Raw genomic sequence first — 25,450 nt, 5'->3', positions numbered from 1 at the left:
CCAAGCAACTTGGTGATATAAGATCAATCGCTGGCGCAATTATTAGAAAATGGAAGACGCTAAACATGACTGTTATTCTACCTCACACTGGGGCTCCATGCAAGATCTACCTCGTAGGGTCTCAATGACCCTAAGAATGGTCAGCAATCAGCCAAGAACTACACAAGAGGAGCTGATCAATGTTCTGAAAAGAGCTGGGACCACCATTTCCAAGGTAACTGTTGGTAACAATTGAAGAAGTCATGGTTTAAAATCATGCATGGTACGGAATGTTCCCCTGCTTAAACCAGCGCATGTCCAGGCCCGTTTTAAGTTTGCCAATGACCACTTGGATGATCCAGAGGAGTCATGGGAGGAAGCCATGTGGTTATATGAGATCAAAATGAAACTTTTTGTCTTAAGTCCACTCATAGTGTTTGGAGGAAGGATGATGAGTACCATCCCAAGAACACCATCACTACTGTGAAGCACAGGGTTGGTAGCATCATACTTTAATGTTTTTTTTTCTGCACATGGGACTGGTCGACTGGACTGTATTAAAGAGAGGATGACCATGTATTCTGACATTTGTGGGAATTACCTCCTTCCCTCAGTTAGGAGCATTGAAAATTGGTCGTGACTGGGTCTTCCAACATGGCAGTGGCCCGAAGCAGACAGCTAGAATAACCAAGGAGTAGCCCAGACACCTGATCGATCTAGAGAAGATCTGTGTGGAGCAGTGGTGCAAAATCTCTGTCGCAATCTGTGCAAACCTGGTGAAAAGTTACAGAAACGTTTGACCTCTGTAATTGTAATCAAAGGCTACAGTGCCAAATATTAATTCATTTTCTGAGATGTTCAAATACTTATTTGCAGCAGTAGAATACAAATAATTTTAAAAATTGTACAGTGATTTCAGGATTTTTTTTTATTTTAAGATTGTCTGTCACAGTGGACAAGCACCTACCATAAAATTTCAAACTCGCCCATAATTTTAAAGTGGAAGAACAAATACTTATTTTCCTCACTGTATATCTCATAAACTCTTCATCCATACTTATTATTCATCCAGTTTTCATACATACGGTCACAGGTTGTTCTAATCACTAGGTTTTGTACATGCATGTTTGTGGAATGTGGGAGGAAGCCAGAGTAGCAGGAGAAAACTGAGGCAAGCACAGAAATGCATATCATCCCCATACATAGATTTTTTTTTAGCAGATTCAAACACACATTCCCGGATTCTGAGGCAGATGTGCTCAAAACCATTTCACAGTGCTGCCTTATTGCTGGAATCTTCACTCAAATGCATGTTCCCCTCTTTTCACAGTGAAATAATTTTCCAAAATGGCCCTAAGCATTATTAGTACAGTATCTTGTAGGTATTTAACAGTCTTTAAAGTAGAGCATCTAAGCATCAACACAATCTGAAACAAGCAATTAAAAAAGTATCACAAATATCCGTTTTGAGCTCTTTCACAACAGTGGAAAAATTTTAAGTGTATTCAACCCCTGGAAAACTATGTGTGTGTGTTTGTATATATATATATATATATATATATATATATATATATAAAACGATGGAAAGTTACAGTGCTTGGCTTTTACTCTTAGGTGGATATACACATTAAACACATGGTTTGAGTCCACGTTTTGGGATGTTACTACACTCTCAAGTCCTCGGCATAAGGCGTTTTATGTGGGAATCATTTAAAAAAAAAAACTTGATGAATGTGCTTTTTGTCATTGCTATTTACCAAATCCAAGTGAACCCATTCTCATGGCCATTTTTAAAACAGTTCCTTCTTCCTTTTGACATGATGCACTTCTCTACTCAGTCTGGGCATCATAGTTGGCGCCCCCTGCCTTCTTTATCTCTTCGCGAAGGTAGTCCTCATTCAGTTCTTTTGGATCGCTGATCATGAACTCCTTGGCAAAGTTCTGCAGGAATGGATAAGGAATAAAAACATGGATATAGGATGGAGGTTAGCAAAAATACAGCGGTGTTCAAAAAACTAGATGTCGCCCGATATATCGGCCGGCCAATATATCGGGCCGATACAGGGACTTTTTTCCAACATAGGCCATCAGCCTACTCTGTGGGCAACTATGGCCGCCACTGACTGACAATAGGACCCCAGAAGGACTCTGCAGCAGCTTGAAAGCCGGCTGGTACAGGAAGCTTCAGTTCACTTACATGACTTACAGTGTATCACAAAAGTGAGTACATACACCCCTCGCATTTCTGTAGATATTTAAGTACATCTTTTCAAGGGACAACACAGACAAAATGACACTTTGACACAATGAAAAGTAGTCTGTGTGCAGCTTATATAATAGAGTTCATTTATTTTCCCCACAAAATAACTCAAAATATAGCCATTACTATCTAAACCCCTGGCAACAAAAGTGAGTACACCCCTTACAAACTACGTGCATCCCTAAATGTCCAAATTGAGTACTGCTTGTCATTTTCCCTCCAAAATGTCACGTGACTCGTTGCAGGAGTGCTGTCAGCATTGATGCAGAGATTGAAGGGGGGGGGGGGGGGGGTCAGCCTGTTAGTGCTCAGTCCATATGCCGCACTCTACATCAAATTGGTGTGCGTGGCTGTCACCCTAGGAGGAAGCCTATTCTGAAAATGGTACACAAGAAAGCCCGCCCATCTCATCAGACCATAGGACATGGTTCCAGTAATCCATGGGCTTTGTTGACATGTCAGTAAACTGTTTGCGGGCTTTCTTGTTGAATAAAATTAAGATGATTCTGCATACTTTCCTCAAGTATTAAGTTTCTGATCTGAAAGTTGAGTGATTTATTAGCTGTTTGAAACGTCAAAATTGTATACATATGTAATAATGTTAAATACTGCTACGGATCCAGAAGATATAGGTGATTATCTATGCATTTGGTGTTTTTTGTGCATGTAGCGTAAAATCTGAGAATTTCATAGCCCTTTTAGTTTAGTTTTGTTATACCTATATACAAAAAATAATCAGAATTTTATTTAGGAACAAATTTGAATTTTTTGATGCTGCTGACTATGGAGATATCTTTATGCCTAAGGGAGGTGCCTGTTTTGGTTTTAGGTCGCTAGTGGCTTTGGTTTTGAAAATTTTTGAATTTGAAGTTTTTGAAAATAGGCCCCTCGCCCCGTTTCCCGTCAACTGATAGTGAAGTCTGTTATGAGGAAGCTATGTTCACTTAAAAAGAGGAAGCGTAGCTTGAATGTTAGCACACTCAAAGGACAGACTGCGAAATAGATATGAAGTTAACCAACTCTAGCTAATGAAGCAGCTACACTTAGCTGGTATAGCGATGACAGCTTCCTAAGATATAGTATTCGACAACCATAAGTACCACTTTGATATTTCAGTTTTTTCATATCCTTGCTTCTGCTTCAGCATTATAGGCAAGACCGCTCACTAGTGAGGCTCTGCCGTTGGCGTAATCTACCTTGAGAGAGAGTATGCTTGTTTATTTTGAAAACATTTAGCTGGGAGTGACGCCATAAATCCAGATTGTTTAATCCATTGGAATCCAGTTTTTTTTTTTTTTTCAGCTTTCGGAAGGAAAAAGAACGCTATTCATATAAGCCCCTTTCAGACTTATATCCCGCTAAATTCCCGTGTAAGGTGACGCGGGATTTAACTGTGTCATGGCTTTCAGACATTGGGAGATCTAATGGGAATCACCCGGATGCACATTTTCAGCCTTCTCCTGTGTTGGGGACTCGGCGCTCTATGAGGAGAGAGCGGGGTACGGCATTTTATAACCCGGACATTACGTCATTTTTGGTGTTCAGCGGTAACAAAATAAACCACACATTTCCAAAGATGGACTGTCTCTTCCTCGGCACCAAGGTCCAATGGCAATTTAATTTTGTCATGTTTCCAGTTTAATTTAGCTATTTTCAGTCTGCCATGTTGATAATTGCAATGTTTGTTTACCGCTTTTTGCCCGACTGCGAAAAAGGATGAAATGACGACCGGCCCCTCATGAATCATCAGCCTTCACGCTGTAACACGTGAATTAAACGGCTGCTTTCACACATGCCGTGTCCCGGGTAAGTCCAGACATCATACTTGGACGCGACCCGGTTAATGTCCCTGTCATCTCCTTGTCAGTCAACCAGGGAAATTGCTTTCAGACGTAAGAGCTACCAGTTTCAATCCTGGGATTTAACCGGAGTTCAGTGTATATCTGAAAGGGGCTATACAAGGGGTGGGCAAACCGGTCCTCAAGGGCCGCAGTGGGTCCTGGTCTTTGTTCCAACTGTTTCAGCACAGACATTTAAACCAATAAGGTTTGAGCGGAAACAAGAAGCACCTCACTGCAATCAACTGATCGCACTTGTAAGACACCAGATTGGTGAAAGCCTGGTCACATTGTGGGTTGGAACCCTTTGTGGAATGGTTTGCCCACCCCTGGGCTATACTGATTTGAGTTGGGAATCTTTTGGTACCTCAAGATTCCATTAAATTCAGAGGCTACGAATCGATTATAAATCAATGTTCATTGTTGATGGCCAATAAACATCTGTGAAAGCTACTGGAGTCTCATATGCATTCAACACGAACGTGTGCAGCGTGCACGCGACACACGCACGCACAAATGTATGCACGTGCGCCCTTTTTTTTAAAATTACTGCCCTCATTTTTATTTACCGTGCGATAATTTGACTTATTGCATATCGCGACAGGCTTAAGTGACGTCTTCATTGATTTGGCTTCGTGCTGTCCGCTGCAAACATTTTTAGACACAGTAGACAGACTGGTCTTTCATAGTCTCCCACTGTATTAAAAGCCAAAAGTCAAATGCATACCTGTCAAGTTGTATGGTTTTGGTGTGATTGTTACAAGTGAGCACTGATTTTTTAAATGTGTAGGCCGTACGTTCAAAATCTGTACGTTTTTCGTGCATTACGTTTTTTTCTTCTCCGTTCGGATTTTGTCATCGTTTCGGCAACGAGACAATGTGCGTTACTATGAGTTACTATGTTGGTTGAATGACGCAAGAAAAGTAAGACACAGAAAGAAGAGCGGGAGTGTGAAGGAGGGAAGACTGTTGTGACGCTGTTGCAAATGCAATGTTAGGCTAGGTGGCTCCAATATTTCCTGACTGTAGTGTAGCCGACCGACAGCCTTCAGTCTACGCCCACTTGATGCTACACTAGATATCATATGCATATAGAACTAGATGTGAAATGACAGACTCGGCGGCGTTAGTAAACAACCGCCATCTTAAAGCAGTAGACTTGTCAGAAAGGCTCTGTTGTAGTGAACCTTCCTAACGAACCTAAGTAACTTTTTATCTAAAATACTTCTAAATCGGCAAAATCTTGACTTGAATCTTGACTTGACTTTAATGAAAATGAAATAAAAACAGGAAAGGTAACACCAGTTACTTTGCTAAGTAACTAATCACTCTTACATTCAGGGAACTGAGTTACTAACGCAATTACTTTTTGGGAGAAGTAATTTGTAACTGATTAATTACTTTTTTAAAGTAAGATTAACAACACTGGTCATAAAGACGCAGTCTGCAGAATGAAAAGTGACGAAAGTGGAGATTTTATTCTGCCAATTTGTTGCCGAACACAATTTGCCTGCAACTATTGCTGATCACTTCTCAGAATTAGCAAAAGAAATGTTCCCTCACTCAAAGATTGCATTGGTAAGTTCATTTTATAAATTGACCTTCTTAATGTATAATTGGACACACTAACGAACTATCTTCAAGCCAAACTGTGAGCTGAAGTATATGACAGAAATTGCCAAAAGTGCTACATACAATTATAACAAAAGTCACTGTTAAATTTTAGTAGTCATGATGTAGCTGAAGGTATTGATTGTTCTTTGATTGTACCAGGATATACAGTATGTGACAAGATTATCAATGAATTTATATTATTTTAAAATTTTAGTTTTATTTTTGTTTAATATTGCACGCTAAATAAAACGTTGGAAGATTAGTCACCAATTTGTAAGGGCATACGTCCCTATTTGTAAGATTGCCAGCGGCCTCGGGTTGACAGGTATGCAAATGCTACCTACGCTTTTTTGTAATATTTCCTCATCAAGCTATTCATTTCTCCAGTGTTTTTTGCTGTGTGCTCTTGTTTGGCTAAAAAACACTGCGCACACTCTGAAAATGAGAGCGCCACTTCCACCCATTGAGTGGGTGTGCAATTACACTTTATTCTAGTACAGCCCACTATTTGGGAACTACTGGATTAAACAATGAGGCATCCGAGTGTTTGTCGCATCTTGCTAACTTAACAATATTCTCTGAGATGTATGATGGGTCGATGGCCTTTGAAGAGATGAGTTTGCGAAAGGTCAATTGATCTCCCACTAAAGCTAAAATGATTGGCGAACGTTTGGGCACCCTTTCATTTCCTCAACCCTTTTCGTGACACACATTCACACAAAATATAACCAAATTCCTATTTTCTATCCAACTGTACTGAGGCTGTTGGGATGTTTGTAATTCTGCATCATTTTTTTTTTTTGGTATAATTTCTAACATTTTGTGGCCGTAACTCTTGTTACTCTCACAATACCTGATCCACTAACCTGCACAACTTCTTTGACCAGTGCCTTGTCTGTGCTGATCTTGGCACGCTGCAACCCACCAATACTCTCGCCGATCCAAGTGATGAGGATGAACTTGGCTCGTTTGCTCATTGCGTCTCCGGTCATAATACGCAGGAAGCAAAACAGTCGGGCGTCATCTAAAAAGGAAATAAAAGTGAATCGCCTGTACAGAATTGCTTACTAAAACAAGTATAAGGTAATGTCTTTGTTTTTTCGATGATCTCCAATGGACAATGAGTTTGTACTTCAGGACAGTTGACATGATTGAATTTTAACACCTAAAAATAAAAAAGGACCAGGTTGATGCCAAAATTTTCAACTAAAACCGTTTCTATGTTAAGTTGTTTCTAAGTTATGCTTGACTGGGAGGGGGTGAATGAACATGGGTTCTGTTCTTTAATTCATTTTGGGACATTCCCAGGCCACATCCTGTTCAGTACCCCAGAAACCAACAAGAAGTAACACGTAAATGCCCCAAAATCAACAGGAAGGGACCCAGAAATGCCCTTAATTAACCAAAACATATGTTTTGTCTTGCAAAAATCCAGATAATTCAAGAGATTTATCACTCAATTGTTGTTAGTAGAGCTGCAACGATTAATCGATTAAATCGAGTAATTCCATTGGAAAAAAGCTTTGAATCAAATTTTGCGGCTTTGAGTATTCGGTTAGTTAGAGTGGCGTTGTAATGGTTTGTTTTGGAAGTGTTTGGATTTAATTTTATTGATGTGGGTGGATACACTGCCCTCTAGTGGCAACAGTAAATATGACATAATATAAAGAACAACATAAGGTATGTTTTTGTTTGAGTTAATGTTTATTTATGCATTCGTAATTAATTTAGTTTATAGGTATATTTAGCAGTTTTTTTTTTTTGAGGGATTGTGTGTTTGAATGATTTGTTCAGAGCATTGTAAAAAAAGGGGGAAAAAAACCAAAACTTAATTTTATAGCATCTAAGCAAGCGGACTTTTGCTATGCAAATTAGCCAATTTTTGCACTTAGATCCTTATTTATTATTTTTTTTTATACCATTTGAGGCTAGGCTCAGGTATTTCTAGCTTTAAATGAAAGTGCAATTCTGCATAGTCTGAGGAAACACACAGGAAATATATTTTGTATTCAAATTTAATGCTCTATTGAAAGTGCAATCTTAGCAAGCCTTTGTTATACATAGCCTAAAATTCATTCTGCAACACATTAAATGCTCCTAATCCGACTACTTGATTATTCGAACCAACTAGTTGATAGATTAATCGACTACTAAAATAATTGATAGCTGTAGCCCTAGTTCTTAGCTTGTAGCCATGTTTTTAGCACTTCAAATATATTTTGTGTCATTAGAAACAAATCATCAAATTGACTGGACAATCTCTTTAAATAAATGGGTGGATCTCCACAGCCAGAAAAGTGCGTACTCATCTATGTGCCTTGTCTGGCACTCTGGACAACATGTACTACTACTGCAGATCAGTCTGGCAGATCGATCAGGACTAATCTTGGCCCATCCTTCCCTAAAAAACTGCTTTAGTTCAGTCAGTTTTCTGGGATGTCTGGCATGAATCACTGTCTTTAGGAAATGCCACAGCATCTCAATGCGGTTCAAGTCAGGACTTTGACTTGGCCACTCCAGAACATGTATTTTGTTCTTCTGAAACCATTCTGAAGTTGATTTACTTCTGTGCTTTGGTGTTTTGTTTTTGCTGCAGCATCCATCCTCTTTTTAGCTTCAGCTTCTGACAGACAGCATCAGGTTTTCCAGCAAAACATCCTGATAAAATTTTGAATTCATACTTCCATTATTGAATGCCAGTTGTCCAGGCCCTGAGGTAGCAAAACAGCCTCAAATGACGATGCTCCTTCAACCATGCTTCACAGTGGGGATGAGGTGTTGATGTTGGTGAGCTATTCCATTTTTCCTCCACACATGACATTGTGCATTACTCCCAAACAATTCAACTTTGGTGTCATCAGTCCATAAAATATTTTGCCAAAACGTCTGTGGCGTGTCCAAGTGCCTTTTTGCAAACATTAAACGAGCAACAATGTTTTCTTTAGACAGCAGTGGCTTCCTCCATAGAGTCCTGCCATGAACACCATTCTTGGCCAAAGTTTTACATATAGTTGATGTGTGCACAGAGATATTGGACTGTGCCAGTTATTTCTGTAACTGTTTAGCAGACACTCTAGGGTTCTAGGGTTTTTACCTCTCTGAGTATTTGGCGCTGAACCCTTGGCGTCATCGTTGGTGGACGGCCACTCTTTGGGAGAGAAGCAACAGCGCCCAAAGTCTCTCCCTTTGTCGACAACTTCTCTGACTGTCGATTGACGAACATCCAGACTTTTAGAGATGGTTTTGTATCCTGTCCCAGGTTTATACAAATCAACAATCCTTGATCGCAAGTCTTCAGATAGCTCTTTTGACCGAGCCATGATGCACATCAGACAATGCTTCTCATTAATACATTTCTTACCAGGTGTGTGTTTTATAGTGGGCAGGGCAGCTTTAACCCACTCATCAGTGATTGGGTACACACCTGACTTAAAATGTTTGGTAAAACTTAGTTTCAAATGCTCCTTAGGCAGAGGGTTCACTTACTTATTCCCCCCCCCCTCTTCTTTCATTGTTTCCTATCCTCATTAAAATATAAAAATCCTATAAATGTTTGGGTGGTTTTAGTTAAAGCAGACACTGTATTTTCGTCAGTGTGATTTTGACAAAGATCAGATCACATTTAATGGTGATTTTATACAGAAATGTGAGAAATTCCAAAAGGTTCAGACACTTTCATCGTAACACTAATTTGGAAATAAAAGACAGACAGACAGAAAGACAGAAAGAAAGACAGAAAGACAAAGACAAAGAAAGAAAGAAAGAAAAAGAAAAAAAAAAAAAAAAGACTAAAATGCATGCTTAAGTAATTACGTAAATTTACATTCATTTTACTAATGCGACATAAGGAAAAAATAGTGCTTCTTTGTACTATCTGTGTATGTGGATTCATAAAAAGGAAATTAGTGCAGTCCTTTTTAAGAGTTAAAAAAAAAAATCTAGGTTTTACTGACAAAACAAATCATCCTTAGTGCTTCTCTTTGAACAAGTTCAATCTCTCTCAAATACTGTTTGCACATGTTAGCTTACGTAGTGAACCAACTTATCTACAAATTTCAACACAGGAATGTGGGTCCAGGCCTACAATGTTACGAAAGAGATTTAGTCAAGCAGCAACACGTTTAAAAAAAAAAAAAAAAAAAAAAAAAATCAGGATATGCATCAGACGCACCCAATTGCTCTGCAGAGTATTGGCCCCAGAATGGCTCGCTTGAAATTTACTGATTTAACATTCATTGGAAAGTGGAACAACAAGAGTCCCTTGTGCCCTGCGATTGGCTGGCAACCAGTTCAGGGTGTACCCTGCCTGCTGCTCGTAGTTAGCTGGGATAGGCTCCAGAACCTCCGCGACCCTCGTGAGGAAAAGCGGCATGGAAAATGAATAAATGAACAACAAGAGTCAGTCCTCTTCATTATTTTGCTGCCGAGTTTTATCTTTGGACAGAAAAGAGCAGTGGTGGATAAAGAACTCACTTTTAACTTATGTAAAAGTACAGATACAGGTGCAAAAACATAAGTATCTAAGAAATAATTTTGTCAAGTACAAAACTATTTGCTTTAAAATTTACAAGTAAAAATATTTTCTCCCGATGCAAAAATGTAATATACGTGTACACATATATATATATATATATATTTTTTTTTGCGCTTAATGTGGACCGCCAGCGCGATAATCGAAAATCCACGGAGGCGGAGCTTATTTACAATAAAAAATATATACATATTTTGTTGTGTGTTCTATTTATTCAGATTTAGCATTGAAAGATATAAGATATGAGATATAACGGATATATAGATACAGTATAAGAGAAGACATTTTTTTCCCCCCACAAAGTATAATAAATAAATAAAAACTAATGTATATTTTAATAAATGTTTTTTAAGCACTTCAAATTCTTCAAGTTTTAAACATGTTTACTAGAGGTGTGCATCGACACCGCCCTCACGATTCGATTCGATTACGATTCGGAAGGCCACGATTCGATTCGATTCAGAGGGTCACGATTCGCATTGCATTAAAATTCTAAAGCAAAGCATATTTTTTGTGAATCATGAGCCAACACAAGCGGACAGACATTAAACAACTTTTTATTGGCTCTTGTGTCACTCCTGGTCGAAGTCAAATGAAAATAGTATACTTTCATATATATCTTTAAAAAAAACACAGTAGCAGCCTTTCACACAGTGCAACATCTGAACTCCTGTGCAAAATCAGTAATAACAGTCACTGTATTTTAGTCATAACGACCCATCAATAAAAATATTCAAGTAAATATTAAAGAAAACGACAAAGAAAATATTGTAGTGCAGCAGCATCTTTATCACAATATCAATCCAGGGATCAGTTCAGTTGCAAACAAAACATCAACTAAACTGCAATGTAGAACAAAAGTAAAATGTAGGCCTAGCCAATCTTATATCTATAATATTTCTCGCTCCCTCTTTCTCCGTTTCAGCCATTGTTATGTTATGCCCTATCTCTCTGCTCTCTCGATTACAACTGCGCTTGTCTGTGACGTTACTCCGGTAAGGAAGCGGATTTGGGTTCCTCGTCCCCCCTGCATAGAGGTTAGATCTTGTGCCCAAACCCGACCCGACCCGAAATGTTAAGCATTCACGTTTCGGTGGGTCGGGTCGGGCCGCCGCGCCGGACTAATAAAGTATTTTTAAAAAATTAAAAAAATGCGCAGAGGGCTGTGGCGCAGCCCTCTTTTTCTTCTTCTCCTCCCGTTATTTCGTTGTGTGAATGCTTTTATAATTCTCATAAATATATGTAGACTATTTAAATATTGAGTAAACTTGCGTTTTTTTCCTGCCAACTGAGAATTCGTTACGAAAGACACTTTTATTTACGCACACAAAGGCAAATGTGATCCTTTTGAATCTTCTCCTCTGTGTGTCTGTAAAACCGTGTTTTTTGTTTTGTTTTTTAATCAAACTTTCCCAGCGTTATTTCGTTGTGTAAATGCTTCTATAAATTTCATAAAAATATGTAGACTATTTAAATATTGAGTAAACTTGCGTTTTTTGTCTGCCAACTGAGAATTTGTTAGGAAAGACACTTTTATTTATGCACACAAAGGCAAATGTGATCCTTTCGAATCTTCTCCTCTGTGTGTCTGCAAAACCGTGTTTTTTTTTATATTAAACTTTCCCAGCGTTATTTCGTTGTGTAAAGGCTTTTATAACTCTTATAAAAATATGTAGACTATTTAAACAGTAAGAAAACTTGAAGAAATGAAAATAAATTGCTGCTGCGTTTTTTTTTTTCCTGCATCACTCGGCTTGGGCATGCAAATCTATAGTTAATTGATCTGGCCGGTCGGGCTTCAATACCAACGGGCCGTGTCGGGTTGGGCTGGAATTTTTTAGGCCCGATCTAACCTCTACGGGCTTGCTTCGAATGTAAAGTAGCTCTCTCTACAGGTAAACATGAGAATAACAATACAAATGGGGAAACCAAATCCATTGCATCACCGGAATTGCGCAGGGAAGATTTTTGAAAGTACTTATATATTTTTAAATGCGCTGAATCGATTCAGCGTGTTGCCCGCATCGAATCGAATCGTCGCTGCCCCGCATCGGAATGCATCGCCGCATCGATTATTGTTGACACCCTTAATGTTTACCGTCCCACCGAATTATTTTTAAACTAGCATAACGTCAAAAAATGCTTTATTAAAACCTTCATTGAGTGAGTCCACCCAAATGCGTTCACGCTGCTAAGTTACACACAATGATTGATTGACACATGCGGCGAAGTTTCAGCTTCCAAGCTTCCCCGAAACATCAAAGCTTAATGCCGGTCTATCATCGTTAACTTTAGCAAGCTACTCCAGTGCACTGCCTGACCAAGAAAAGCAGCAGAAGGGAGAGTGCGAGACTACGTGATCAGAACGCCAAAATTTACAGTGGTATGAAAAAGTATCTGAACCTTTTGGAATTTGTCACATTTCTGCATAAAATCACCATTAAATGTGATCTGATCTTTGTCAAAATCACACAGAGAAAAAAAACTGTCTGCTTTAACTAAAACCACCCCAGCATTTATAGGTTTTCATACTTTAAAGAGGATAGCATGCAAACACTGACAGAAGGGGGGAAAATATATGAGTGAACCCTCTGGCTAAGGAGACGTAAAGAGCAATCGAAACCAATTTAAGTCAGGTCTGTGCCCAATCACTGATGAGTTGTTTTAAAGCTGCCCTGCCCACTATAAAACACACACCTGGTAAGAATTGTCCTGATGAGAAGCACTGTCTGATGCGCATCATGGCTCGTTCAAACGAGCTGTCTGAAGACCTGCGATCAACGATTGTTGATTTGTATAAACCTGGGAAAGGATACAAAACCATCTCAAAGTCTGGATGTTCATCAATCGACAGTCAGAAGTTTGGCACTGTTGCTTCTCTCCCAATGAGTGGCCGTCCACCAAAGATGGCGCCAAGAGTTTAGTGCAGAATACTCAGAGGTAAAAAAAGAACCCTAGAGTGTCTGCTGAGGTCTTACAGAAATCACTGGCACAGTCCAATATCTCTGCGCACACATCAAATATATGTAAAATTATGGCCAAGAATGGTGTTCATGGGAGGATTCCACAGAGGAAGCCGCTGCCCTTTAAAAAAAAATTGTTTAATGTTCTCAAAAAGGCACTTGGACACTCCACAGACAGTTTGGCAAAATATTTTGTGGCCAGATGACACCAAAGTTGAATTGGGTTAGGGTTAGGGTAACACACAACGTCATGTGTGGACCAAAAATGGAAATGCTCACCAACAGCAACACCTTATCTCCACCGTGAAGCATGGTGGGGAAAGAATGATTTGGAGCCGTTTTGCTTCCTCAAGGCCTGGGCAACTTGCAATCATTAATGGAAGAATGAATTCAAACGTTTATCAGGATGTTTTGCAGGAAAACCTGAGGCCGTCTGTTAAGAGAGTTGAAGCTAAAAAGAGGATGGATGCTGCAACAAGACAAAAATCCAAAACACAGAAGTAAATCAACATCAGAATGGTTTCAGAAGAAAAAATACACGTTCTGGTGTGGCCAAGTCAAAGTTCATGCCAGACATCCCAGGAATGTGACTGAACTACAGTAGTTTTGTTTAGTAGAATGGGCCAAGATTAGTCCTGATTGATGTGCCAGACTGATCTGCAGCTACAGGAAGCGTTTGGTTGAAGTAATTGCTGCTAAAGGGAGGGGCCACAAAATATTAAATATGAAGGTTCAATTACTTACTTTTCCATCTTCTGTCATTGTTTGCATACTATTCAAATTAAAACATGAAAACCTATGAATGTTGGGATTGTTTTAGTTAAAGCAGGCACAGTTTTTTTCATCAGTGTGATTTTGACAAAGATCATTTGAGGGTGATTTTACGCAGAAATGTGAGAAATTTCAAAAGCTTCAGATACTTTTTCATACCACTATAGCTTAATGGCAGATTGGATTGCAAACATCAGGTGCACACCTCCACCTACTGTACAAGAGTAAGTCCACACAGTTTAATGTTATGCTAACTCTGATGCAGGTCAGACTTTCAGTTGCAAAATTGTTGGAGTCTTCCCCACCTTCACAACATTTGTCTTTTTATTCTAAAATGGCTGCTGCCGGCCGGAAAAAAACTTCTCTCCTCTTCAAAGGGGGCGGAGGAGGCGGCATGTCGACATGTATTTCTATTGAGATTGTGTGAATGTGGGGGTTCTAGTCATCAACCAATTAAACGTGCGTTTGAAGGGGGAAAAAATGGACCAGCACATTCAGCAAGTGAAGAGGGGTAAATGTAAGTCTGAAGATAATGTAGAGTCAATTCTATCCCTACAACTTATGGGAAGACAATCTAAATTACCCATGTTGGAGAAAACGGACAAGACTGAAAAAGTTGTTTCTGCTCTTGCACCCCTCTTTACAATAAACTGTTGTTATATTAAGCCAAAAGAACTGTTGTGTTTGATGGAACAATATGTCTACATGCTGCCATAGCAGACTCATGGTGCATTAAGCCCCCAAACTATTTTTAATTTGTCCGTTTTACCCTGAAAACCCCAGTTTACAGACGTCGCGCAACCGCTTTTGTTTCAACCCAGCCATAAAAAGGTAAGCAATTATATTTATTATTCAAGATGTCTGTCATTTTTAGCTTAGAATCATTAATTGATGGCTAATGTTTCGTTTAAAAGACTTTAAAAAATTATTCACTCGCATATTTTAAACAAATTACGTCACAATGAAAAGAACGGTGTCTGCAAAAAAAGTCACGGATATCTACCTCATAACTATCATTTAATTGTTTTTTTTTTTTGTTATTGTCGCATTTCGTCCGATATGTTAGATGATAAATAATCGATCCAAACAAAACAAAACAAAAAAAAGAAAGAAAAACGTTTAAAAGGGTAAATATATGAAAAAGAAAATCTCAACCCCTCCTTGATGCCTGCGATTTCTGCATCGAGACCCTTGTTATATTACCATGTTTCACCCATAAAATCTTCCAAAAATCCGGCTGTGGCCATTCATAGCTGCCTTGATACATGCTACATGGAGTTTTTGGATCGAAAAGAGGTAAGTACGTGATAATTCTGCTCTTTCATGCTCTCACCTCCAGATAGGGTTTTGCTGTTTAAGTTTTTTTTTTTTTTTTAATGCCCTCCTGTTCAAAATTTTTCTTACCCCAGAAAATTGAGACTTTAAGCTTTCCAATGATGTATCACACGTGCATATCGGACAATTTTGAAATTTGGCCAAATTGGGGGTCTCAGAGCGGAACTTCAAGTCACCTGAGTGTTTTCCGCCATATATACCTCATTATATAATGCAAATAAGGTTGCTTAACGGTTGGTGGGGACAATTTGAACATCCTTACAAGTTGGTGGTGTTATGTCCCTACCATCCCTATGCAAACCTACGCCCTTGCAAAAATGTACCTAAGTACAGTACATTCCACCACTGGAAGAGAGGCTAGTATCCGTTAATATACAAAGAAATTCAGTTCTAAACTTGGAATGGACCATTGTAACCCATTTTATGCAAATGAACTTTGCTGTTGAGTTACTGGTCTCAAATCCAATGGGTTACAGAGTACAGTCTTAAAAGATTAGTGTGCTACAAAGCAAAGCTGTTGACCATACAGGCAGTTTAAAATCTGCCCTGAATAGTAATAAGGGGTTAAAAAAAAAGTTCTATGCATGTTCACCACTCAATTGCTGAGTGGGTTTAATGACCAACCTGTGCACATCTTTTTGAACTCCCCATAGTCACTTCCTTGGTCAGCTGGCAAGATCCTGGAGCCTTCATACTTAAACACGGCCCTGGATGATGCAAAAAAACAATGAAAATTGTTCCTCCAAGTGTGGCAGTCTCATAATAAATCACAGCAGTTCATTGTGTGAAGCAACGATGGGAATGCCTAGCACGCCCATGCAATTTGGGGCTTTAGTGTCACAATTCGCATTGAATACCAGACAAAGGACATTATTTCTACTCGTCTAGGCCTGTTACATTGCTTTCACCGAGGCCACGTCGGAACTCAATTAGGGCGACAGGCGCGGTTCATATTTAATATTCCTGATTGAGTATAAACAAGAAACCTGTTTAGAATTGTATCACATAAGTATACGTCAAACGTTACAGATACAATTATCGCGAGAATATAACATATACTTCAGTTTTTAACGGCAAAAGGCGTGGTGTACTTCCTTTTTTCATCGGGCAAATATTGCCACAGGAGGGTGTTAACGAGCGCTCGGACTATTGTTTCGCTGATAACATTGACAAATGATACGTCATTGTTCGTGCGTACTATTGAATTTCTGGCGCATTCAATTAGTAAATGTTTGATGTAGAAAATGCTCACCAGTTAGTGTCCGTGTTGTCGTCTCTGACTTGATTGTAAGCCTCTCTGCAAGCCTCTTTATCAATCTGGGTTGCCATTCTTCGGACGGTACGGACAAAGGGGAGTTATCCGTAAACGTTAAAAGAATGCCTTTCTCTCATTTCCTGAATATAGCTACTAAATGGCGTTGGCGAATAGCGATGTGAGTGAGTCAATCAAAAGGCTGGCTTGGATTCAGTCACTCAAGTTCCTCCGCCCACCTCTTTTCATGACTTTTTATTATTATTTTGAAAATTGACCGGAAATCCGATCGCCTGGGTTTATATATTTTTACAGAGATATCTTGTAAGAAGACTAGATGTCTTTTTAGTGGAGTAGGCGGCGTTTGTAACTGGCGGCCACGTCGGAACATAAGAATATATGAAGGTAGATTTGTGTTTTTATTATTCATTCAAAAAAAAAAAAAGTTGCTTCATTCAAAAACAAAGTCCCTTCGCTACAACTATATATTTTCAATAGTAAAAAAAAGTCACTTCAACAACAAAAAATGTGGTTAAATGCAAAAATAAATTTGAAACAAAATAAAATGTATTTGAACACTATTTTTCTTTTATTTATTTATTTTTTAAATTGAAGTGTTTTTTTTTTTTTTTTTTTTTTTTTTTTTTTAGAAACAACTCTTTTGATTGAAGTAATGTTGTTTTGCTTTGGGCCACATTTTGCTAGAACATCTGTGTCTTTACAATTCTATAAAAAAAAATACGCTGCTTCAAACACAAAAATATTTCAAAAGAAAAATCACTTCAATCAAGAAAAGAAAATTTTTACAGAGAGATCTTGTAAGTAGGCTAGATGTGTATATAGAGTAGGCGGCGATTGTAACTGGCGTCCACGTCGGAGCAGAAGAATATATGCAGGTAGATTTGTGTCTTTATTATTCAATCCAAAAAAAGTTGCTCCAATCAAAAACAAAGTCGCTTCGATACAAATATATATTTTCAATCAAAAAAAAAAAAAGTCATTTCAAACCCCAAAAAATGTGTTTGAATGGAAAAATAAATTTGAAACTCATAAATATGCATTTGAACACGATTTTTCATTGATTTTGTTTTTTTTTTAATTGAAGTCCATTTTTTTTTTTTTTTTTTTGAAACAACTCTTTTGATTGAAGTAATGTTGTTTTGTGTTTGGGCCATATTTAGGCTAGAACATTTGTGTCTTTACAATAAAAAAAAAAAAATAAGTGGCTTCAAACAAAAATATATATTTTCAAAAGAAAAATCACTTCAATCAAGAAAAGAACATTTTTTACAGAAATATCTTGTAAGAAGGCTAGATGTCGTATACTGGAGTAGGCGGTGTTTGTAACTGGCGTCCACGTCGGAGCAGAAGAATATATGCAGGTAGATTTGTGTCTTTATTATTCAATCCAAAAAAAGTTGCTTTATTAAAAAAAACTCACTTCAGTTTTTTCGAGCCTTGTCCTTTGCTTGCGATGGAACCTGCGCGAAAAGAGCGATCCTCCCCTGTATGGGAACATTTTGATTTGATTGCTTTCAATAAGGTAAGGGAGAAAAACTATTTTAATATAAATGTGAGTGTGTGTGTGTACCTATCTGAACCAAACATCAACAGAATGAACAATCCATTAGTATACTGGGAGGCACAAAAGAATACTTACCCAAATTTATATAAACTGGTACTCACATTTCTCTGCACCCCAGCTTCATCTGTGCCTTGTGAAAGAATATTTTCTAAAGCTAGTGAAATATTTTCCCCCCAAAAAAGAAACTGTTTAAAGCCAGCCACTGTGGGAAAGCTATTATTTCTAAATAAAAATGAATAACAAATTACCCTTAGCACTTGTTGTATTTTGTTCACATACTAAATTACTAACACAAGCACATTCATATCTTTGTCTTGAGCAAATAGCCATTGAATTCTTAACAATGTTGACCTCTTGGGCTTCTAGACCACTTGATGGCGCCATAGGGTAAATGAAGCACCATGAAGCTTTGCTACATGTGCAAACCAATTGGCTGCAAAGCTTCATTGCTTCATGAGGCTTCATTTGGCCATCACTAAATTACTTCCGTGTTCCCCCACCCCCGTCAAAAGACAGACAGACGACAGAGACGTCACCGGAGCTACCGAAAAAAAGGACTTTTGCTGAAAAGTGGCTACAGGAGGTACCATGGCTAGAAGCAAATGATGCTCGCACGGAAATGCGGTACAAAATGTGCCGTGAGAATCCCAATGTCGCCGATAAGAGCAGCGCATTTTATGTAGGGTCAAAGAATTTCAGCCATCCAAACTTTGAAAAGCACGAAAAAAACAGAGAGCATGTGGCAATTAAGCAAACTATCGATGTCAAACAGGACCCCACTCGCCCTATGGACAAGTGGCGGAATAAAGGTAATGAACAGCGACATGCACTGACAAACGTGTTTTTGCTCGCATTTTACAAAGCTAAAAATGCACGTTCAATGAGGTCTTATGAGGAGGATATCCCACTTTTAAAAAGGCTTGGAGTTAATGTGGGAGCTGCATAATGCCCTTTATTTTGAATTGGTGCTTCTAATTTCTTTACATTTCACTTCAAAGTAATGGCAATTTTGTTGTGACAGTTGATGTTAATCAAGCATTAATTGTTAATATAATTAATTAAAGTTAATTGGCTCTAAGTAAAGCTTGTCATAAATTTATCGCATCAGGCGGGTCGGCTCTCAAGCTCAATGAGGACCAAGTCACATCTCCAGGTCCTCCTCTGAGAACCTGGGCAAAAAAATTATGTGCACCCCTGTATATATATATATATATATATATATATATGGCGGAAAACACAGAAAGGCTGAAAAAGCAGTTTCTGCTCTTGCATCTCTCTTTAAAATAAACAGCCGTATTTTAAGCCAAAAGAACTGTTATGTTTGATAGAGCAATATGTCTGAATGCTGCCATAGTCGATTCATGGCGCATTAAGTCCCAGAACTATTTCTAATTTGTCCGTTTTACCCTGGAAACCAACGTTTATAGACATCGCGCAAGTGTTTTTGTTTCAACCAAGCCATAAAATGAAGGTAAGTAATCATATTTATCATTCGAAATGTCCGTCATTTTTAGCTTACAATCATTCACTGCTGTCTAAGATTTAGTTTTTAAAAAAAGACTTTAAAAAATTATTCACTTGCATATTTTAAACTTTTAAACGAATTACGTCACAATGAAAAAATTTGCGTCTGTAAAAAAGTCACAGATATCTACCTCATAACTATCGCGTAATTGTATTGTTTCGTTACTGTCACATTTCCCCCAATATTTTAGACTATAAATAATCGATCCAAACAAAGAAAAATTGAAAAAAAAAAAAAGAAAAAGTTTAAAAGTATAAATATTAGGCTCGAGCGTTTACGTCATGGCAACACGGGATCATGCGAGATTTGCGTCAACGCCGTCATATTGGAAGCACGTCTGCATCACAGGACATTTAAAATTACAACGGCAAATACAATTCAACTACGAGTGCCAAAGATGGAAAAAAGTAAGGAAAACTTGCCAGTTCGATACAGAGACAAACTTGTTACCACGGCGAAGGACAGATATGTGAGCAAACTTAATGAGTGAACAATGTTGACCCTTACGAGCAAGCCGAACACAAATGGAATAAAGATGTCGACAAGCTTTCACCACTATGTGAAATGGACATCATGCTGTATTTAGTGTTGGGTGTAAGTTACTACACTCATCAGCAATTCCAAAACTACAAATCGCTACAAAGATACGAACAGTTTTTCTGCTGATGGGTGCAGGACCTGCACATTATGACCGTAGCAAACGGCAACACCATTGTTCTTGCAAAGGTGGGCAATGTGTGTTTACATTTTCATTGTCATGAACATCTGAATTTGTGCTGTGCTAAGCTGTGATAGTTAAGTGACAAATCAATGCTGTGTTTTAGAAAACAGATTTACCTTGCTCAATATTCCCATGCCATTCTTCAACGTTTGGTAAGGTCATATATGACCTTTCTCTCGCCTTTTCTCCATGTAGGGATCCGGAAGAAACTCAATGGGGTTCCGTCAAGCTGTACATTCTCCTTTCTATTCGATCGGTTGTTGCAATTCTTTACCGAACAATAATTTCCAACCATTTTTAAAGAGCAACCTGTGTCGAAATGCCTCACTGTTTATGTTTCCCGGAGTTCTGACACCGAACTTCCTGCTTCCAGGGGCGGAAACATCGCGAGTGCCACGTCATACGCTCGAGCCTAATATGAAAATGAAAATCTCGACCACTCCTTTATGTCTGTGATTTCTACATCACGACCCCTGTCATTTTACCATGTTTCACCCATAAAATGCCCCAAAAATCCGGCTGTGGCCATTCACAGCTGTGTCTTGATACATGCTACATGGAGTTTATGGATCGAAATGTGGTAAGTACGCCATAATATCTCGTTAAAATCATGGCGTCTTTAATTATGCTCTCGCTTGAGCTCACCACCAGTTAGGGTTTGGCTGTTTTAATTTTTTTTTTTTTTAAATCCCCTGTTGTTCAAAATTTTTCTTCCCCCAGAAAATTGTGATTTTAAGCTTTCCAATGATGTATCACAAAGGCATATTGGACAATTTTGAAATTTGGCCAAATTGGGGGTCTCAGAGCGGAACTTAAAGTCACCTGAGTGTTTTCTGCCATATATATATATCTCCTGGGGGCTAAGCCCTCCTACTTCCTAAAAGCTAGTGATGCCCCTGCTTCAGACCGATGTCAACGACTCGTAGATGGCTAGAAAAAAGTATCTCACAAGTTATTTCAGCCAAAAGGGGTAACACGAGCTTTTAGGTGGTAGGGTGTCCTAACTTTTTCCTCAGTTAGAATATGCATTTTTGTTGTTATATTTGGTTTAATTAGTAAATCAATTGTTGAGAGAATTTGGGGGTTCATTATACATTTGCTCTAGTTAATCCCTGCTGCATTTCATATATAGTTTAGTTGTTGAATTAATGATGCTTTAGGTCACAATAATCAACTTCCCTATAAAACTGGTACTGACAGGTTTTATCCTGTTTGCTGAAGAAGAAAGAAGAAGACGAAAAAGCTGCAGATGTTTGATAAATGACTTGCATAAATGTGTTGCTAAGATGAGCAATCTGTTTTTACACACATCTACTAATTGCACTTACTTGCACACACACACGTGGACAGACAAGTTTATTGGGTGTCGCCAGCTTGCTTCCCCAATTCCCTTTTAAGGTAAAACACACATGTTGCTAGGGCCAACCCTAATAAAAAGAAAGGACAGGAAGGTTTAGGTTTAGAACAATCTTTGCAACTGGATAGTGTAGTCTAGTATTGCATTGTATACTGTTGTTCCGTATCATTCTCCTTGCAAGTTTCAGAAAAAGTTGAGTCCCTTCTCTTCTTATTTTGTGTAAGATTTATGAATGTCATCCTAAGGATTTGTATTTGAACTTGACAAAAATGTTAGTTTTTGTTGCTTACCTGCAATTAAATCACTTTTTTTTCCAGAAATAAAGAAAAACTAGATCAGACGTGTGAACATTTCTTGATAAAGAACTGAATATTTATAGGGGTGAAGTCCTCAAATTAACTGTAATGAATTCAATTTCAGTAACATATTTGACTTTACAGGATTTAAACGCAGATATATTGGACTGTGCCAGTGATTTCTGTAAGTTTTTAGCAGGCATTGTATTGTTCTTTTTTTACCTCTCTGAGTATTCTGTGCTGAACTCTTGGCGTCATCTTTGGTGGATGGCCACTCCTTTGGAGAAAAGCAACAGTGCCAAACTCTCTTCATTTGTAGACAACTTCTCTGACTGTCGATTGATGAACATCTAGACCTTTAAAGATGGTTTTATATCCTTTCCCAGCTTTATACCAATCAACAATCCTTCATCGCAGGTCTTCAGACAGCTCTTTTGACCGAGCCATGATGCACATCAGCCAGTGCTTCTCATCAAGAAAATTCTTACTAGGTGTGTTTTTTATAGTGGGCAGGGCAGCTTTAAACCACCCATCAGCGATTGGGCACACTCCTGAATTAAATTGTTGGGTAAAAATTGGTTTCAATTGCTCTTTAAGTCTCCTTAGGCAGAGGGTTCACTTACTTATCCCCCCACCCTCCTTCTGTCATGGTTTGCATGCTATCTTCATTGAAATATGAAAACATATATATGTTTGGGCTGTTTTATTTAAAGCAGAGTTTTTTTTTCATCTGTGTGATTTTGACCAAGATAAGATCAGATTTGATTGTGATTTTATGCAGAAATATGAGAAATTCCAAAAGGTTCAGATACTTTTTCATATCACTGTATACCACCAATGGTATCCCTGCAGGTTGTCTCAGGAGGTTCTGCAGAGGCTGTCTTTTGAATCATGACCAAGCATTCTTGTCTGCATTTACAGGGAGTATCGGAGCCAACTTATATTAACCTCTTTCCCTTTTCATTCAGACAGCGACGGATAGTACGGGTTGACACTGTTGTACCCTCAGACTGCAGGACAGCTTGAACTAATCGAGGTTCTTGATCCACCATCTGCACAATTTTTCGTTGAAATCTCTCATTTTTTCTTTTCTGTCCACATCTAGGGAGGTTAGCCACAGTGCCATGGGCTTTAAACTTATTGATGACACTGTGCATGGTAAACACAGGAACATTCAGGTCTTTGGAGATGGACTTGTAGCCTTGAGATTTTCCATGCTTCCTCACAATTTTGTTTATCAAGTCTTCAGACAGTTCTTTGGTCTTCTTCCTTTTCTCCATGCTCGATGTTACACAAAAGGACACAGGACAGAGCTTGAGTAAACTTTAATCCATTCTAACAGCCTGCAAGTGTGATTTAGTTACTGCCACCACCTGTTATGTGCCACAGGAAAGTAATAGGTGCTGTTAATTACACAAATTAGAAAATCATCACATGATTTTTCAAAGGGTGCCAAAACTTTTGTCAGGCCCATTTTTGGAGTTTTATCCATCCATCCGTCTGTCCATCAGTCCGTCCGTCCGTCCGTCCGTCCGTCCGTCCATCCATCCATCCATCCATCCATCCATTTTCTCCCACTTATCCGAGGTCGGGTCGTGGGGGCAGCAGCTTCAGAAGGGAAGCCCAGACTTCCCTCTCCCCAGCAACTTCAGCCAGCTCTTCTTGGGGGATCCCAAGGCGTTCCCAGGCCAGCCGGGAGACACAGTCTCCCCAGCGTGTCCTGGGTCAGCCCCCGTGGCCTCCTCCCTGTATAGATTTTTTTTTTTTTCATTGTCTCTTATGTTTTTTCATTGCAAGCAAAATAAATGAAGATATTACTACCAACACATTTGTAATTGCAATCATTTTCTGGGTGAAATTAAGCATTATCTGACAGAATTCCAGGGGTGCCAATACTTTTGGCCATCAGTGGACTCACTTTGCACTTATTTATATTCTGTTTATCAAAAATGTAATAATAACAAATTTAAAAAAGCAACTAGACAGAGGGTAAAGCGGCAAGGATGAAAAACAAATACAGTCATCCCTTGTTTTTCGCACCACGCCCTTTCCCACGCGAGAATCGAAAATCCAAGAAGTAGAGGCAGAGCTTATTTCCAGTTTAGATAAATAAAAAATGGGGTGTGTTCAATGTATTTATTCAGATTTAACAGCATTAGAAAGAGATGTTTTAATACAATTAACAGAGAGTACAATTAAATGAAACAAAACAAACAAAAAAAACTCATTTGTATATTTTATTAATGGTTTTTATGCCCTGCAAATGTAATAATTATGATATAAATGAGATATATGTAAAAGAATAATTTTTACATGTACACATGCATATATCTTAACATTTTCGATAAAATACTACTTTTTTAAATGAAAAAAAAATCACGATGGAGTGAGGGCGTGAAGTTTGAAGCGTTAAGTAGTGAGGATCACTGTACAGAATACACAGTATATGCTACCTTGTTATTAAAACATTTGCAAACTCATTACAACTTCACTCAGTCTTGATTCTGAAAGACAGAAAAAAAAAACAAATAATATTGGGAAATGTACACATAACATTTACCAGCCACTCAAAGTAAGAGATTACCACTGACGTATCTGAAATTTATGTTCATCTTTACATCACCGTTTCAAAGTTCTCAGCCGTGAAGTGTCAAATATTTGGACAACATTTGGTTTATAGAGATTTTCTAAGTTTTGTCTTATGAACGTTCTTCAACAGATGATTCTGACTAATAAAATACAAGCCATCGACTTCATTATATATTGGCATGATACTTCGACCAACCCCGTGCCACGCCTACGGTAGGGGGCCTACCCACACACTAAGGCTAAGGAATGTTTTTGTTGCAGTACTTCTTAAAACCAACGCAATGCCGGATTTAGGTTGAACAAGTACAAAAGCAGGAAAGGATTGTCGCAGGAGTGATTTGTTCAAGGATTCAGGGTAATTATTATATTTTTCGTACCGTGCATACATTTTGAAACGTGAAAAAAATCAATGGGAGAAATCAACCACTCCAGCATTAGCGTCATAATTCGCAATATTTACATAAAATAAATGCTAACTGCCCATTTTTTTGCTTTTAACCAAGAATCTAGACGTTTTACGTTCATATCTATAAAGAATTCAGGGATTTAAGCATTTATTTACAAGAATTTTCAACGTAAAAAGCTATTTGTTGTAAGGCTGCCACCACAGTGGCTTAAAGACTAGCAGCACATTCGACATATTTACGTAAAATAAATGCTAACTCTCCGGTTTATTTGCTTTTAACCAAGAATCGAGACTGTTTTACGTTCATATCTATAAAGAATTCAGGGATTTAAACATTTATTCACGTGAATTTTCAATGTATAAAGGTCTTTGTGGTGATAAGGCAGCGCCACAGTGGCTAAAAGACTAGCAGCACATTCAACATATTT

At 38.4% G+C, this 25,450-nt stretch overlaps 2 protein-coding genes across 3 annotated transcripts in view; both read right to left on the bottom strand.

The window, feature by feature from the left end:
• Positions 1–431: 431 nt before the first annotated feature.
• cotl1 (coactosin-like F-actin binding protein 1) lies at positions 432–16,808 on the bottom strand. The gene is made up of 4 exons (XM_057837010.1): positions 16,544–16,808; positions 15,916–15,998; positions 6,558–6,715; positions 432–1,920 (listed from the first exon to the last, which is right to left on the bottom strand). Exons 1-4 carry the CDS (start codon positions 16,618–16,620, stop codon positions 1,810–1,812), a joined length of 429 nt encoding a protein of 142 aa, XP_057692993.1. The 5' UTR covers positions 16,621–16,808; the 3' UTR covers positions 432–1,809.
• A 7,415-nt stretch (positions 16,809–24,223) lies between these two features.
• The window catches only part of zgc:56622 (uncharacterized protein LOC326033 homolog), a 36,584-nt gene continuing 35,357 nt past the window's right edge, over positions 24,224–25,450 (bottom strand). For both annotated transcript variants that reach the window (XM_057836929.1, XM_057836927.1), the window contains exon 10: positions 24,224–24,531. The gene's annotated coding sequence lies outside the window, so the exon portion shown is untranslated. The remainder of the gene's footprint in view (positions 24,532–25,450) is intronic.

This window comes from Corythoichthys intestinalis, chromosome 5 (assembly GCF_030265065.1).
Source record: "Corythoichthys intestinalis isolate RoL2023-P3 chromosome 5, ASM3026506v1, whole genome shotgun sequence".
NCBI lineage: Eukaryota > Metazoa > Chordata > Actinopteri > Syngnathiformes > Syngnathidae > Corythoichthys > Corythoichthys intestinalis.
Note: the sequence above shows the minus strand (reverse complement) of the source record. Positions and strands in the feature narration are given on the sequence as shown.

Excerpts from the sequence above, each read along its gene's own strand:
- cotl1 (XM_057837010.1), bottom strand. The coding sequence starts at position 16,620 with ATGGCAACCCAGATTGATAAAGAGGCTTGCAGAGAGGCTTACAATCAA. Across the intron at positions 15,999-16,543 it reads GACAACACGGACACTAACTG|GGCCGTGTTTAAGTATGAAG; the intron begins GTGAGCATTTTC and ends TGCATCATCCAG. Across the intron at positions 6,716-15,915 it reads GTTCAAAAAGATGTGCACAG|ATGACGCCCGACTGTTTTGC; the intron begins GTTGGTCATTAA and ends TTTCCTTTTTAG.